This window comes from Trichechus manatus, unplaced genomic scaffold, assembly GCF_000243295.1.
Source record: "Trichechus manatus latirostris isolate Lorelei unplaced genomic scaffold, TriManLat1.0 scaffold00011, whole genome shotgun sequence".
NCBI classification, from domain to species: Eukaryota; Metazoa; Chordata; class Mammalia; order Sirenia; family Trichechidae; genus Trichechus; species Trichechus manatus.
The window spans coordinates 10,321,302-10,339,563 of NW_004443947.1; the positions used below are offsets into that span (position 1 = coordinate 10,321,302).

General features: G+C 41.4%; 1 protein-coding gene across 4 annotated transcripts in view; it reads right to left on the reverse strand.

Annotated features, from left to right (window-relative positions):
* The window catches only part of DOCK2 (dedicator of cytokinesis 2), a 548,036-nt gene that overhangs the window by 287,118 nt on the left and 242,656 nt on the right, over nt 1-18,262 (reverse strand). For all 4 annotated transcript variants that reach the window (XM_004371215.2, XM_023726512.1, XM_023726513.1 and 1 more), the window contains one exon: nt 7,789-7,884. In XM_004371215.2, the coding sequence (XP_004371272.1) occupies nt 7,789-7,884 (96 nt within the window). The remainder of the gene's footprint in view (nt 1-7,788; nt 7,885-18,262) is intronic.

Genomic DNA, 18,262 nt, shown 5'->3' on the forward strand with positions numbered 1-18,262 from the left:
GATTTCAGTCAATATGTAATATTTGGAAGTACTTTGCATACATCACTATTGTCTAACCCCATACTTACGACAGACATCAGTAATCAGTTCAGTACTTTACTTCTTCCCACTGAGCCAAGACGGAGCCTCTAAATCCTTCTCAACACAGTAGGACAGGCAGCCATTACCAATCAACCAGAGTTGGCACACAGAGAAAATCTATTTTCTGTCCCTGATGCAGGATCTTGACAGACAAGGAAAGAGAACACGCATTCGCCAAATCAAGAAACTTAGGTATATGAAAAAGAGCTCGAAAATAACATAGTTCATTTCACAGAAGAAACCAAGGTCTAGAGAGGTTAAGTAGGCACAAAGTCACACAGCCAATTCTCTACAGAACCTTTCTCTTGTTCTTACTTATCCAAAATGTCCTTTCTACCAGACCATGCTGCCTTTCTCAGCATCAAAGCCGAATCCCCTGGTCACTTAAGTGAACAAACGTTGTCTGACAGATTAATCTCTGGCAACGAGAGGAGGAAAAGGCACCAGTCATGTAAAAGTTTTCTTCGCTTTTTGTTTTTGTAAAATTTCCTTTTGCTCATCTGTCACTATCAACAATTCATTGTTCAGGTAAACAAGCTACAGAAAAATCAGTAACGGTTATTCCCAACAAATGATAATTACAATGCACTGTGTGCAAGAAGCAACCAGCTCTAGTGCTGCAGTTCCTGTGAATTTAATAGCTATCACCTCCTAACGCAATGTTCCTACTCATACAAATACAAATAAAAATGTCATCACTTAATCCCACGTAATGACGTGAGAGCGACCAGCCACTCCACATCTGATGGAGGCCTTCTCGGGATTTCAGAGGTCCTAGACATGTCTGGGGTTTGCTGTAAATACTGATTGTTTAATATTCCCAAGCTAATGTAAACTAACCAATAAAAATCACATCTGGAAAATTAAAAGTGACGGTGGAATGGGGATCTCTCCTTCTTGTCAAATTTCAATTCAAAATTAAATTGGGCCTTCCTGCATTAAGACAGGAACCACTGACCTCTGAGTAATTACTTTCCAACATTATTTTTCTTTAATTTGGAAGAGATATTTCTATTCTAAGAATTGCCAGGAAGGCCCATTTTATGAAAATGAAGCTACATCTTCAGAATAATCCTATTTATCTCCTCCTTCTATTTCAGGTACGTTCCTTCTCCCACTGAGGTGTGCTTGTTACAGGCCTCTAGCAATCCCTACTCAGCACTCTCTTCATTGTAATTACACCAGCAAACTCAAAACTCATTGCTTCTAATGATACAGCTCGCAACTTAGAAGCTCTGCAAGGCTTGAGAACCAGTCCAGGGGGGCAGGAAATGTCTGAACAGGTAGTTCCCGATACTGCTTGCACACTCCCTGAAATGTGGGTTCCTGATATCAAAAAAAAAAAGAAATTAAGAAGGAAAAGGAGTCGAAACCCAGGAAAAAGCCTACACAAAAATATGAAGGTGTGAAATAATATGGCATTTTCAGGGAGTATTTCATTCATTGGCTCATTCGTTCACTCAATAAACATTTATTGAGTGCTCACTGTATGCCAGGCACCCTGATAGGTGTTGAGGATAAAAGAATGAGTAAAACATGGTCCTGGCCCTCAAGCGGTCCAGAATAAAAGGGGAAGGGAGGCACAAAACCAGAAAATTCCTTTAAATGTGCTAAATTACAATGAGCACAATGGTGGGGCCCTCGGTAGAGAGGGGCCAGGGCCAGATGTACTGAAAGCAGCAGGACTTGGTGAGTGATTAGAAGTGGCAGGCAGGGAGGGGTTAAGGACAGCTCTACTCAGGTCTAGGAGGGTGCTACCATAAACTGACAATGAACAGTGGAAGGGTGAGAAGTGAGCTCAGGGGACGGGAAATTAGTTGTTTCAGACACAGTGAGTTTGAGGTGCTTGACAGACCTTCCATGGAGGAGGTCATGATTTTCTTGAAGGCACAAACCATACCTAACTCATTTTTGAGTCTCTGTGCTGATATATAAGAGGTTCTTATAAAAAGCTAAATGAATGAATACTATGTACAAGAAACAAATGTGCAAATGTTTCTCATGTATTATTTCATTTCATTTTCACAGCAACTCTACGAGGAAAGTCTCTTATTACCCCATTTTATGGATAGGCCCCAGCCTTCCAAAGTCTTATGACATCAGAGAGGAGCTATGGTAAATTCACAGACAAAAATGACCAAAAAAGGAGACAGAGCACATGAAAAGATGCTCAACATCATCAGTCATCAAGGAAATGCAAATTAAAGTCACAATCAGATACTACTACAAATCTACTAGAATTGTTATAATCCAAAGGGCAAACAATACCAAGTGTTGGAAAGGATGTGGAGAAACTAGAATTCTCATACATTGCTGGTGGGAACATAAAAGGGTACAGTCACTTTAGAAAAGTTTGGCAGTTTCTCATGAAGCTGAAGACACACTTCCTATATGACCCAGTAATTTCACTTCTAGATTTCTACCTAAGAGACATTAAAATACATCCACATAAAACTTGTCTGTGGATATTTATAGTAGCATTATTCATAACAACCCCAACTTAGAAACAACCCAAATATTCATCACCTGTTGAAAGAGTAAATACAAGACGGTATATTCAAATAATGGAATACTATTCAGCAATAAAAAGGAGTGAAGTACTGATACATTAACAATATGGATGAACCTCAAAAACATTATACTAAGAAAAGAAGCCAGACACAAAAGACCTCAAACTGTATGATTTCATTTATATGAAATTTCCAGAAAAGCAAATCTATAGAAACAGAAAGTAGATCAGTTGTTGCTTAGGGTTGGGCAGGTGGAGCTTTTCAGGATGTTGAAGCCTTTTAAAACTAGATTACAGTGAAGACTGCACATCTGCATGTCATGGATTGAATTGTGTCCCAAAAAATATGTGTCAACTTGGCTGGGCCACGATTCCCAGTAGTGTGTGGTTGTCCTCCATTTTGTGATCTGATGTAATTGTCCTGCATGTTGTAAATCCTAATCTCTACCTGTGGTTAATGAGGCAGGCTTAGGTTATGCTTGTTATGTTAATGAGGTAGGATTAGAGTGGGATGCAACACCCTTACTCAGGTCATAGCCCTGATCTGATGTAAGGGAGTTTCCCTGGGATGTGGCCTGCATCACCTTTTATCTTACAAAAGATAAAAAAGAGAGAGAAGCAAGCAGAGAGGGGGATCTGACTACCACCAAGAAAGAAGAGCCAGGAGTGGAGCACGTCCTTTGGACCTGGGCTCCCTGCACTGAGAACCTCCTAGACCCAGAGGAAGACTGATGCCAAGACACGTGTAAATCTCCAAGGACACCAGGCCCACAGATTTGGAAAGGAGACAAGGTCCTTCCCCCAGAGCTGAAAGGCAGAGAAAGCTTTCCCCTGGAGTTGGCACCTTGAATTTGAACTTCAAGCCTCCTAAATGATGAGAGAATAAAGTTCTGCTTATTAAAGCCATCCACTTGTGGTATTTCTGTTATAGCAGCACTAGATAACTAAGACACTGTATAAATTTACTAAAGTCCATCAAACTGAATACTTACAATGGGTAACATTTTAAAGTATGTAATTATACCTCAATAAAGCTGTAAAAATTTAAAAAGGTAGAGAGAGCTGTGTGATTTAGAAGAGGGGGAGATCCAGCCAGGTTGGTGAGATTTGGGGCAGCTTCTTAAGGGGTACATTGGCACTTGACCTTGAAGACTGGGTAGAATTTCAACAGGCTAAGGAGACACAAAAAGGAATTCCTGGCAAAGAACATAGCATAGACCAAACCTAAAAGTGAGAAAGTGCCAGGCATGTCTGGGTACTATCCAGACATCCATTTGGGTTGACTATTGGGATGGAGAAGAGTGGATGAAAAAATCAGTTTTAGCCAGATCACAGAAGCTGCAAATGGTCAGGCTAACACATTTATGACTTAATTTGGTGGGCAGTGGGGAGCCACTGAACACTTTAGAATAGAGCGGGTCCTGGTGAAGATTAAGGGGTAGCAGTGAGGAGCATGCTTTGGAAGGGCAAGCAGCGAAGCCAGAGCATCAGATAAAAGGCTCACAGAACTGGCTGTCAGTGAATGAGGGCCAAACTGTGATCCCATGCCTGTGTCGATAATGCAAAGGGACAGAGAGACACATTGTACCGGATGGAAAGGAAAATAATAATAGACACCACTTATCTGGCCCTATCTATGATCCAGGCACTGTTTTAAAGAATCCTTGTTCAAAAAGAAAGACAGAGAGTTAAGAGCCTGCTATATATGGAATGAGCCAAATGGATTGATGCTCATTTTTAGGTATGCTCCAAAGAGAAGGAATCGAGATTGGGAAGGTCATAAAATGCTTATCTAAGGTGTATTGTGGGAACTAGGGATACGGAAGCTTGTAACTAGGTTTAAGAAATGGTGACACTTTTAAGGTGAAAGGATGGTAAGTGAGATAAACAACAAAGACTGGTCTCCATGGCTCTCTATCTGCCCCAGGAAGGCAGGAGTGTTGGCTCTGCTGGTGCACTCTATGGATGTCACCTCTAATGTACATAGTAACATTAAGCAAATGTACTTTCCACTACCCATTTGTCAGTTTGTCGTACTGTGGTGGCTTATGTGTTGCTATGACACTGGAAACTATACTACTAGTATTTCAAATACCAGCAGGGTAGCCCATGATGGACAGGTTTCAGCGGAACTTTATACTAAGACAGACTAGGAAGAAAGGCCTGGCAATCTACTTATGAAAATTAGCCAATAAAAACCTTATGGGTCATAACAGAATACTGTCCAATATAGTGCTGGAAAGTGAGCTCCCTCTTTTGGAAGGCACTACACAATAGGTGCAACAAGGGACTCAAACATACCAGTGATCAAGTGGATGGTACAGGACCCAGACAACATTTCCTTCTGTTATACATAAGGTCACCATGAATTACAGCCGACTTGACGGCAACTAACAATGACAAGATCTTGAGTTCCCCATTACCAGCTTTCCTGTCCCCTCCTGCCTTGTAGTCCTTGCCCCTAGGCTGGTGTGCCCCTTTAGTCTCGTTTCGTTTTATACGTCTGTCTAATCTTTGGATGAAGGGTGAACCTCAGGAGTGACTTCATGAGCTAAAAGGGTGTCCAGGGGCCATACTCTTGGGGGTTTCTCCAGTCTCTGTCAAGCAAGTAAGTCTGGTCTTTTTTTGTGAGTTATAATTTTGTTCTACATTTTTATCCAGCTCTGTCAGGAACCCTCCACTGTGATCCCTGTCAGAGCAGTCAGTGGTGGTAGCCGGGCACCATCTAGTTGTACTGGACTCAGTCTGCTGGAGGCCGTGGTAGTTGTGGTCCATTAGCCCTTTGGACTAATCTTTCCCTTGTGTCTTTAGTTTTCTTCATTCTCCCTTGCTCCCAATGGGGTGAGACCAGTGGAGTATCTTAGATGGTGCTCACAAGATTTTAAGACCCCAGATGCTACTCACCAAGGTAGAATGTAGAACATCTTCTTTATAAACTATGTTATGCCAATTGAGCTAGATGTTCAAGACCATGGTCCCCACAGCCCTCAACCCAGTAATTCAGTCCCTCAGGGAGTTTAAACGTGTCTAGGTAGCTTCCACGACCTTGGCTTGTACAATTTGTGCTGGCTTCCCTAGTATTGTGTACTGTCTTACCCTTCATCAAAGTTACCACTTACCTATTGTTTATTTAGTGTTTTTCCATTCCCACCCCTCCCCTTCCTTATAACCATCAAAGATGCTTCTTTTTGTGTTTAAACCTTCTCATGAATTTTTATAGTAGTGATCTCATACAATATTTTTCCTTTTGTGATTGACTTATTTCATTCAGCATAATGCCCTTCAGATTCATCCATGTTATGAGATGCTTCACAGATTCATCATTGTTCTTTATCATTGCGTAGTACTCCATTGTGTGTATGTAACATAGTTTGTTTATCCATTCATCTGTTGATGGGCATCTGGGTTGTTTCCATCTTTCTGCTATTGTGAACAATGCTGCAATGAACATGGGTGTGCATATGTCTATTCATGTTATGGTTCTTATTTCTCTAGGATATATTTCTGAGAGTGGGACTGCTAGATCATATGGTATTTCTATTTCTAGCTCTCTAAGGCAGCACCATAGCATCTTCCAAGATGGTTGTACCATTTTGCATTCCCATCAGCAGTGCATAAGAGTTCCTATCTCCCTGCAGCCTCTCCAACATTTGTTATTTACTGTTTTTTTGATTTGTGCCAGTAATGCGATTTCTCAAGAGACACTGAACATCTTGCACTTTGTGTGAAATGTCCTGATATTTAAGTGTTGGCAACTAATTTAAAAAAAAAAAAAGAAGTTTAAAAACACTGATCCCCAAACAGTTTGATTTAGCTTTCTGGAAGCCAGACTGGCATCTCTGCTTTAAACTTTGCCATGAGAGCCAGGTTTGGGGATGTTGTTTTCTTCCTTTTTTTTTTTTATTATTGTACTTTAGATGAAGGTTTACAGAACAAACTAGCTTCTCAATAAACAGTACACATATTGTTTTGTGACATTAGTGACCAACTCCGAGACATGTCAACACTCTCCCTTCTCAATTTCGGGTTATTGGATCTTGAGAAATTGGGAGTTTTGGCAACTATGTGGTCCAATCCTACATGGCATCATCAGTTACAGCTGAGAAGCATTTGTCATTCAACAAGTATTTATTGAGCACCTACTGTGTGCCAGGCACTGGTGTAGATCCTGAGATAGAGCCATGGACAAAACAGAAAAAAATCCCTATTCCTCTGGAGCTCATATTCTCAATGGGAGAGCTAGGCCATAAACAAATACATAAATAAATTGATTTGTATTTCAGGTGATAAGAAAAATAAAGATAGGAGTAGAGAGTGAAAAAAAGACGAAAAGGTACCAGATATTTTAGACAGGGTGGTTGGGGCAGAGAAAGCTTCTCTGATAAGGTGACATATGGGCCAACATCTGATTAAAATAAGGGGACAAGCCCACAGACACTTGAGGGAAAGACAGGCCAGGCCAAGGGAACAGCAAATGGAATCATGTTTTATGTGTGTGAAGAGCAGCATGAGCAAAGGTTTGGGCTTTATTCTGAGTGAGTCTGAGCAGAGGAGTTACATGGTTGGATGTACTCATTTATGATGATGGCTGGCTCCTGTAGGCACTTGTATATTTGACCCCCAGTTTAAAGCAGGATGGGCAGAGGTTATGGTGTTAGAGATAGACTCTGAGTCTGGAAAGGGAAAATAATCAGACTATGGCTCATGGATCTCCTGAGCTCCAGGATATAGAGTTTGCACAGAAAAATAACCCAAAGTTTAGCAGACACCTTGCACTAACTGGCTTCTAGGGCAGAGTTAACACTCAATGAAGCCACTTAGAAAACCAAGCTCACAGGACCTTAAGACAAGGCATGACTTGACTCCAGGCCAGAAGGAAAGATACCTGGTGGACTTGCATCTGGAACATTGTGCTTTGTCCACTTAGAAAAAGCTTCTCTCACGGCTCCATTTTTACCAGTGACATTCTACCCCTGCTGGTGCACTCAACTTGGTAGACAAGTCCCAAATCTTGTTTCTTTTCAGCAACCTGAGTAACTCTCATGTTCTCCCAACTCAGATAGGGAAAACCTGACCCCTGAACTCCAAAACAAAGCAATGATCGGCGCTGTTTATCGATATGATTTGGTCTTCCAGAACATCAATTCCTTGACCCTGGAGAGTTTACAACATTTGGCAAGAGGAAAGGATCTACTCACAATCAGAAGGTGATCCCGGCCCATTGTGATGACTGTCCGGTTCACTGTGCGAAGCAGCTGGACCATGATCTCTTGGATGTGCTGGTAGGTGAAGGCCTGTAACACAGAGACATCCATGTGACAACCAGGACACTGTGCCTCTACAACTTTTCCAAAGGACATGACAATAGTGGTCAGACATGGTGGTCACGAAGACCATCTCCACCCCCAACAACAATAACGCTAGTACCATTATCTCCATCGTCATCACCATCATCATATCTCCATCACCATCAACACCTCGCATTGGACACCAGGGATTCCAACTAATCACATTATAGGTTAGTGATTAAGGTCTTAGGCTCTGGAATCAGAAACGTGATTTAGAATACTAGCTCTGACAAGAATTAGCTGAGCTACATTGGCTAAGTTACTTAACCTCTCTAAACCTTGGTTTCTTCATCTGTGTAACCATCAGGATATAAACGGGAATAAGGAAGAAACTGAATGCAGTGAATTGGTTATTCAAGTGATGGAGAAGCTGAGACACCAAACAAGAGATGACTGCGTAACCTAGAGTTAGCAACAGTGGTGAAGCCATTATAACCCCTAGGCTGTAGGAACAAAGAGAAGAGGCAGCATTTCTGGAGCCCAGGGACAGGGGTCACCCTATAGAAACTGCAACTATGAGGGTGCCTGTGTAGCAGAAGCTGCATTATTCACTTTGAATGCATCTGTGGGTTGAATTGTGACCCCTAAAAGATACGCTGAAGTCCTAACACCTGGGACTTCAGAACGTGGCCTTACTTGGAAATAGAGTCATTGAGGATGTAATTAGTTAACATGAGGTGATACTGGAGCAGAGTGAGCCCTAATCTCCTTATGATGGGTGTCCTTACAAAATGAGAAAACAGAGACACACAGACACAGAGAGAAGATGGCCAAGGAATTCCTGGGCCTACCAGAAGCTGGAAAAAACAAGCAAGAATCTTCCCCTAGAAGCTTTTGAGAGACTACAGCTCTGCCAACATCTTGAATTTGGACTTCTAGTCTTCAGGACTGTGAAGGAATAAATTTCTGTTGTTTTAAGCTACCCAGTTTATGATACTTTGTTAAGGATGTCCTAGGAAACTAATAGAGGGGGAAATCCATGGTGAGCCAGGCTGTAGAGGTGCTTCAGAAGACAGGCCTGGAAATCTGCTTCCGAAGGATCACAGCCTTGAAAACCCTATGGAGCACAGTTCTACTCCGCACACACGGCACTGTCATGAGTTGGAAATGACTCAACGGCAACCACCAACAACAAAAGCCCCTTCAAATACAGGTCCCAGAGGTTCACCCTTCAGCCAAAGATTAGACAGGCCCATAAAACGAAACAAGACTAAATGGATACATCAGCCCAGGGGCAAGGACAAGAAGAGAGAAGGGGAGAGGAAAGCTGGTAATGGACAACCCAAGGTCGAGAAGAGGAGAGTGTTAATATGTCATGTTGATATGACATGTTGCAACCAATGTCACAAAACAATATGTATATTAACTGTTTAATGAGAAGGAAGTTTGCCCTGTAAACCTTCATCTAATGTACAATTTAAAAAAAGAAAGAATAAATATAGGTCCCTGAATCTTCGGTAGGACATGCTGATGTTTTATGAATTTTTGGTGTGGCAAGCAAGGGTTCCATGCATATTGACCCACAATCTCAGATCCTTTCACTGGTGCAGTCTCAAGGCACAGAGTTTCACCTCTGCATACCTGTGAGGGTGGTCATGACCAAGTGGGAAGGCCCTGGGGTTTTAGGACAGAAGTTCTGCATCTGAGTTCCAACTCTGCACCTGACAGCTGTGTGACCTTACTTATCACTTAACCTCTCGGAGCCTCAACTTCCTCATCTACAAACCGTAGAAGGTTCTCTCACCAGCCTGTCAGAGATGATGTGAACACAAAAATTCTAAGTGCAATTTTGGAGAAATGCACACATCTGCTTCCACTGCAGGAGGTTCTGTAGGTATGACTAGAGCCTGGGCATCAGTAGTTTCTTAATTTTATGTGGGTGATGCTAATGGTTCTGATGGTTGAGAATCCCAACACAACACATTGCGAAGCCCTAGAACTGGAAGCCTGGGTTTGAAAACAGTCTTGCCTCTCCAGGACCTCCCCAGAGCCTGATGTGAAGAAGGTGCCGAAGAAATGGTGGCTAAAAAAGCAGATGACCACTCATGCTCCTTCACAAACTCCTTATGAGCCTTGTTGCACTCAACTAGGGTTTTGTCTTTTAATGTAACCAGTGGAAGGAAAACAGATTCATAGTTGGTGGAGGGCAAGGAAAAAAAAAAGTGCTTAAAAATGTCTTCCCCTCACAACATGTTTTCAATGATCATCAGCATCCAAAGACTAATAACCCAGAGCTTCCTTTCTCTCTCTGCCCCAGACTCATCTCTTACTGCACTTTGGCTAATCCCTGATTCTCCAGCTCTGTAGAACTCACCAGCAGAATATCTGCCACCAGCACATCCATTAGCGCATATGTTTAAAGGAAGCAAATTCTCGTGCTCCATTAAGGGCAGCCAGGCCTCAGTCCCTTGCGAGCTTTGAGCTCCTCCATCATCCGGCCCTCTCCCCATGTGTGTGGTGTTTCTCTCCTGATGCTTAGGGGCAGAGGACAACATCTCCCTTTGCTTCTTGGCTGCAAAAGAATCTCTCTCCTGATTTCCTCCTCCTTTATCCCTTCAAGTCTTTTTTGCTGAATTATCAGGTCCAGGAGTCCCTGGGTGGCACAAATCATGAAGCGCTCGACCACTGGAGAAAAGACTAAAAAGGTTGGTGGTTTGAACCCACCCAGAGGCGCCTCCTCAGAAGACAGGCCTGGAGATCTGCTTCCAAAAGGTCACAGCCTAGAAAACCCTATGGAGCAGTTCTCTTCTGCACACATGGGTCGCCATGGGTCTGAATCAACTCAACAGCAACTGACAATAACATTTCTTGCATTCTGTGAATGGGATGTTAACGGTGATAACAATAATAGCTAACATTTCCTGAGTGTTCACTATATGCCTGGCACCCTGCTAAATACTTTACCACATCTTACAACAAGGTGGGTAATATTAATACTCAACTTCTAAGTGAGGAAATTGAAGCCCAGAGAGGTTAAGTAACTTGTCCACGATCGCCCAGCTAGGAAGTCAGGGAAAAAAGCTTCAAACTCATCAGTCTGACTCCAGAGCCTGGTCCTTGCCTAAACTCCCTCAGGCAGACTGGAACACAAATACAGATTTCTGGTCCTTACTTTGGGACCTCGTCAGCCTCCTTCTCATCTGTCATTATGGACAGACTCGGCCATCAATTGGGCCAACTTCTAATCGAGACTTCAGTGACTTCTGATCTTTCCCTTTTAGAAAATCTTCAGTGCAATGTATTCATTACTCCCTTATCTGCTCTGCATTCCTTTGCAATTTCATCAATCTAGACTAACTGCAAATGAATATAACAGTTTCCGTTTGATGTTATCCCCACCCCAGAATTACATCTCTTCCTTTACAAATAGAAATATTAAAATCCCCTTTTCTCTTGACCTCCTGCCCTCTGCTTCTTTTAAATAACTATTCTTTCTTAGTCCAAAGAGCAGCAATTAGACTGCTCGGCAAGTTTGGTATTTAAAAGTGGAAAACTGTCAACATCAATTCATTTCACTCTGAAAGCTCCCAATAGAGGAGGCTGTACAGCAGTGCATTGGGATCAAACAGACCTAAGTTTGAATCCCAGCTCTGCTACGTCAAGCTGTGTGACCTTGAGAAGTTACTTCTCCTGAGTTTCAGTTTCTCTCTTTATAAAATGTTGTAAACAATACAAATCTCAAAGGACAGTTTGAGGGAAAAATAAGGCAATGCAGGTAAAGCACTCAATAGTAAGGGTTGGCACACAGTACACTCTCAAGAAATGGTGGCTGCAACTCATATTCCCCTGGGTCTGCATCAGCTCTCCTGGCTGGGCTTGCAGATTCCCAGCACGTAGCAGAAAGTACAGCACAAGGCAATGCATAATCTAAACTCTGGCCGATATCGAAATGTCACCCAAAGAATGTATAGCATCTATGCAAATGGAAAACTTTCAGGATGATAAACCTGTGCTAAGCAGTAAAAGTACAGCCACAAATCCCATACTGTTAATTGCTCCAGTGCCAGGCAAGTGGAAGGAAACACTTGGCAAGTGTTCTTCCAGGCTCGAACTAAACTGTGGCTTGTAATTGAAATGACAAAATCAGTCTTCCTATTATGGCCCTGGCAAAGACATTAATCCATCCAACCTAAACACACTGCAAATTGTAGTGATTTTTCTCTTTTAATAATTATAGGCTGTTAGATCTGGAAGAGACTTGGAGTCCTTTCTTTAAATGAAATTGTAAGCTTAAGCCCAATGTATAAGACCAAAACCCCATTGCCACTGAGTCGATTCCAACTCATAGTGACCCTATGCAACAGAGTAGAACTGCCCCATAGCGTATCCAAGGAGCACCTGGTGGATTCAAACTGCCAACCTTTTGGTTAACAGCAGTAGCTCTTAATCACTATGCCACCAGGGTTTCTACGCATAAGACAGTAGAACCCCCCCAAAAAAAACAAAAAACAAAAAAAAACAAACCCATTGCCGTTGAGTCGATGCCGACTCATAGCGACCCTATAAGCAGAAATGGAAATAGAGAAGTGGGTAGGTAGGAAGCCAGCCTGGGCTTCTTGGCTCACCCTGGGCCCCATGGAGGCCCCAGGACTTTCTGGAATAGAATCCAAAACCACCAATCTCCCATGGTATTTATAGAACAGTAGCAGAATATACCATACATGGAATGATTTTCAGTGATAATACACAGACAATAGCATTTCACAACACTGAATCAAATTTTGTGAAAGGTGTTCCCTTTAGTCATTTTTCTTTCAATCCTTCTTATCATACCAAGTAGAAAAATCTCCCTTTGGTGCTAATGTGCCTCTAACACCTCTGTAGTTCATGCTAAACTCTGATTTTTTTTTTTTTAAACAAAGAGATGGGTCCTCATGTCAGAGCAGACAGCAGACAACAGCGTCTAGTAAGAACTTAATAACATTACTTTGTTTTTATTGTGTTAATTTTTACAGTTAGTTATATTTCTGGCAAGGGTGCAGGAAAAATTATACAAAATTTGGAAATAAAACGAAGATTGCATGACTTTTCTATCTCTTTTTAATTTTATTGTGGTAAAATATATATCACAAAAAAAATTTGCTGTTTCAACCAGTCGTAAGTGTACAATTCAGTGACATTTACGAGTTGGAATCAACTCGACGGTAACCAACAACAATCATATTCACTGTGCTGTACGACCATCACCACTATCCAGATCCAAAATAATTTTATCACCCCAAATAAAAACCCAAACAAAAAACCAAACCAAAACCATTGCCATCAAGTCAATCCCTACGCTTGGCAATCCCAAGTATTTCAGAGTAGAACGGCACTCCGTAGAGTGTTCAATGGCTGTAATGTTATCAAAATAGATTGCCTGACTTTTCTTCCGTGGTGCCACTGGGTGGATTCAAATGGCTTACGTTTTATAAATAAATTGAAACTCAGGAAAAGTAACTTCTCAAGGTTGCACAGCTTAAATTAGCAGAGTTGAGGTTCAAACTCAGGTTTGTCTGATCCCATAACACTCTGCTACACAGCTTCCTCTATTAGGAGCTTTCAGAATGAAATGACTAATGAATCTGAGCATCTTTTCATGTGCTTATTGACTATTTGTATATCTTCTTTGGACAAATGTCTATTCCAGTCATTTGCTCATTTTTTAACTGAGTTTTTTTTTTTTTAATTGTTGAGTTCTTCTTTATATATTTTGGATAGTAAACTCTTAAACAGATACATGATTTGCAAATATTTTCTCCCATTCTGTAGGTTCTCTCTTCACTTTCTCAATAAAGACCTTTGATACACAAAAGTTTTCATGCTTTTGGTGTCATATCTAATCCATTGTCAAAAACAAGGTCTTGAAGCTTTCACCTTATGTTTTCTTCTAAGAGTTTTATGGTTTTAGTTCTTATATTTAGGTCATTGATCCATTTTCAGTTTATTTTCATATATGGTATAAGGTATGGGTCCAACTTCAATCTCTTGCATGTGGAGATCAAGCTGTCCAGCACCATTTGTTGAACAGACTATCACTTCCCCATTTAGTTCAGAGAGACTCAAACATCAACACATGCAAGTCTTTCTTCTTGGGCTGGTCAGATTCCACAAATAAGAGTTCTCTGACCTCCTGGCTAGGGTTAAGTCCTGGCTGCCAGCGTTCTAGGAGTTGAACGGGAGGAACGGGCTAGAGATTTCAGCTCCCACTATGAATGCTTTTACTGAGCCTTGCTTTGAGTACACTTGAGTCTGGTGTCTGCTAGGCTTTGTCCTACCCTCTGCTTTATCCTCTTCATAGAATAACTCTCTATTGACTCAGATGCACGAAGTCAGATTGCTTCTTAAACAGACTTTTCATTAATCCTTCTTTTGTGAGTGCCTCTCCTTCATCCCCACCTCCAGGGGTACCTGTTGCTACCAATTCCTAAAACATTTGGGGAATCTTTGCTTTAGACTGAATCAGTTCTCAGCTTTCTCCACACCTGGATTGTGAATCAGTTTTCTCAGCTCTGTTAAGTCCTTTATCACTCTTTCATATGATTTCTACTTTCCTTTTAAAAATATTCTTTTACTTCTTTTTTAGTGGGTTTTCAATTAGAGAGCAAAAATATATCCTTGTGTTCAATTGCCCATCTTTAATGGAATTCTACCCTAAGTTTTCACATTGAAAGATTAATGAGTTAGTTTAATACAAAATATTTAAAGCACATATGATAGTGGTAAATAACAAAAAAATGTGGCTGTGTTATGTAAACGTCTGAAATTTTGAAAATAGTCTTCAAATAAACCCTAATTTTAAGGAAGGAAAAAACATCAGTTTTGAGAAGGGGTTTGCACAGAATCATGTGACAGGTGGCATGCTACAAGTAATGTTATGGGAGATAGAATGAAAATCCAGTTGTGCTGAGCAATGCCAGGCCGACTGCTCCCCCCACTCTACCATGTGGGCAGCCTTGGTTCTGGTGTTCATGCCGGGACAATTCCAGCTCCTCCAGTTGCTTTGTCTTTAGGCCTTTTCAACCCTGAGATGGAGATCACAAGGTCACAGCTACACAGTTAAATCTAAAGGTCTTTTTTTTCTTTAACCAAAAAGAAATAACGCATACTCTGACAATGAAATCAACTACAAGCTATGGTTGCTACTTTTCTTCCTGCTTTTGTGTTCCTATATAAGTCTTTTAAAATTCCTTATTATCTTGAAAGAAGCCCTGGTGGTGCAATGGTTAAAGTACTCAGCTGCTAACCTGAAGGTCAGTGGTTTGAACCTACCAACTGCTCCACGGGAGAAAGATGTGGCAGTCTGCTTCCATAAAGATTACAGCCTTGGATAATTCCAGGAAACATTGAGCTATAGGCAGAAGCACCACGCCATCCCTCTACAGCAAAGATCCAAAAAACTAAGCCAAACAGAGAAAAAGGCAATCCTGAAATCCTAAGTATCAAATGAAGAGATAAAGAACTCAGCCAAGCAACGAATGGAATAAGAAACTGACAGAGAACAGAGAGCAAGGACAGATACATGCAGAGGTCCCCTATCAGCTAAAGCAGCACGGATCTGCCATTTTGGACTCCTATCAGAGATCAGCGAACAGGGGGTACAAGAAAGCAGCTTCACAGAGCTTCCAGTAGGAGACAGAATAACCGGTAACCAGCAATGTATGCTTTCCTACCTCCCACCCTTCTTCACCCCCTCTTGGCCTCCTCTTCTTCCTGCCACCACAGTCTCTTGGCCAGGAAGCACAGGCTTCACCCTGGTGTCACTTGGATTCCACCCACCCACACTGGCCGGCTCCCTAAGTGCCACTTGTTGGCCGCTGGGGTTGCTTTTCTCCGTGCTGCTTTAGATTTCTTCCTTACCTCTCACCACCTTCCCCTCCTTTCTCTCAAATACCTGGCTCCCTGTGCCATCTTTGCCTCTTCCTGAAAGGCTGTGAAACGCTGCTCAAATGTGAAACTGCTTCCCCACCCGTGCTGCCATGCTGGTGGGACCCCGGGGCTTTTTATTATTTATTATTATTATTGTTTTGAATTCTTTGTTTGTCTTCTTTTTCTTTTCTCAAATTGGGAGCCCATTCTAGCCAAGCAGTACTGTGTGGCTTGGGACCTACCCTTCAGTTTGCGCAGACGCCCAGAGGGATTCCTGAGAGTATTTCTTTTTTCTTGTTTTGTTTTGTTTTTTTTTGTTTTTTTTGGGGGGGGTTTCTTGTTCTTTTTTTTATTTGTTTGTTTTGTTTTCTTTTCCCCCTTTTTCCCTTTTTGTCTTTCTTCATTACTCAGTTCCTCGTCTCTCTATACTTTCCGTCTCTTCCTGTCCCCTGACTACCTGCCGCTGAATGATACCTCTAACCCTTCTAGCCAGGCTGTACTTCACGGCCTGGGAGCAACTTCCCCAGACCTCACAGCCACACCAGTGGGTTCCCTGGGAGCATTTCTTTCCTTTTTCTTTCTAACTTTTTTATTCATTTTTTTTTTCTTTTCTTTATCTTCTCCTTTTTGTTTTTCTCCATTTCATAGTCTCTCATCTCTCCACTCCAATGGCAAGCTCCCCAACACTATTTTTTGTTTGTTTGTATGTTTCTGGCTCCTGTTCCTCTCTCCTATCTCCCGTACTCATCTTAGCTTCGCACATCACAATCTCCCCTCTCCGTCCTGCCTACCTGCACCATGCACTGAACATCACACCACCAAGCAGCACAGGCGCGGCCTACCAGAACCTGCCCTGCACTGATTACCGGCTGGCCCTGGTGGCCATAGTAAGTGCCACAAACAACCAATCCAAGTAACTCCTCTTCACCTAGGCCTACCATGTTCTACCATATCTCAGCGACTGATCCTGCCAATTGGAAGAAGAGGCAAAAAGTATTGTGCTCACAGACAAGCAAACAACAAAGAACACATAGTCTGCCTGCTCAGACATAGCCTAATAAAAAAAAGCAGGATGAAACAAACAAATCTACAATCAATAAATGAGGAAAATAACTACTGAATGCCCCAAAGACAGCAGATAATATCAAAACATTTAAAAAACAGGATGGGATTGTTCCAGTAGGGGTCCAAAATAAAACACCAGAAGACTTTCCAGTAGAAAAAAAGGCACTAGAGCTACCTGATAGGGAATTCAAATCTCTAATATTCAGAGCTATCCACGAGTTGAAGCAAAAAGTAGACAAAAATGAGGGAAAAATAGACAAATTCATGGAAAATACAGACAAAAAAATGGAAGAATTCAGGAAAATAATGCAGGAACAAAATTCCAAACTAAATTCACAACTAGAAATCATACAAAAACAACAATTAGAAAGCCAAAAGATAAACAACAAGATTTCAGAAATGGACAGTGTCATAGAAGGGCTGAGGAGCAGGTTTAAAATGGTATAAGACAGGATCAGTGAAATTCAACACAAACACTTGGATACAACTCTGTTTGAGGAAAAAATCAGAAAAAAGAATGAAGAAAAATGAAGGGACCATGAGAATTATCTGGGATACAATCAAAAGCAAAAATTTGGGAGTGACTGGAGTTTCAGAACAGGGGGAGAAAAAAGAAAACACAGAGAGGATCATTGAAGAACTGCTGACAGAAAACTTCCCCAATATCATGAAAAGATGAAAAGCTGGCCATCCAAGAAGCTCAATGGACCCCATATAAGATAGATCCCAAAAGAAACTCATCAAGGCATATCATAATCACACTCACCAAAACCAAAGACAAACAAAGAATCCTGAGAGCAGCTCAAGAAAAACAAAAAGTCACATACAGAAAAGAAACAATAAGACTAAGCTCAGATTATCCAGCAGAAACCACGCAGGCAAGAAGGCAATGGGATGACATATATAAAACCTTGAAAGGAAAAGCTTGCCACCCAAGAATAACATATCCTGCAAAACTATCGTTCAAATATGATGGTGAAATTAAGACATTTAAAGATAAACAGAAATTAAGGGAATATGTAAAAACCAAATCAAACTTACAAGAATCATTAAAGGGAGTCCCTCGATCTGAGAACAAACAACATCAGCTCAGAGGCTGAATCTATGATGCAGGATTGTACCAGCCAGATACCAATCTAGGAAATGAACTCTCAAGGACTATCCAAAACCAAAAGAAATACAAGAGGGAATCAGAGCTGTTCATCTGTAAATCACAACAATATCAGAACAATAAAAGAGGGAATAAATGGTGTAGGTATAGAACCTTCTAATGGAGAGGAAGGCAAGGCGATACCAAGTAATAATAGACTGCTTCAAACTTAGAAAGATAAGGGTAAATTTCACAGTAACCACAAAGAAAGTTAACAAACCTACTCATCAAAATAAAGAGGAAAAATATAAAGTCTCAGTA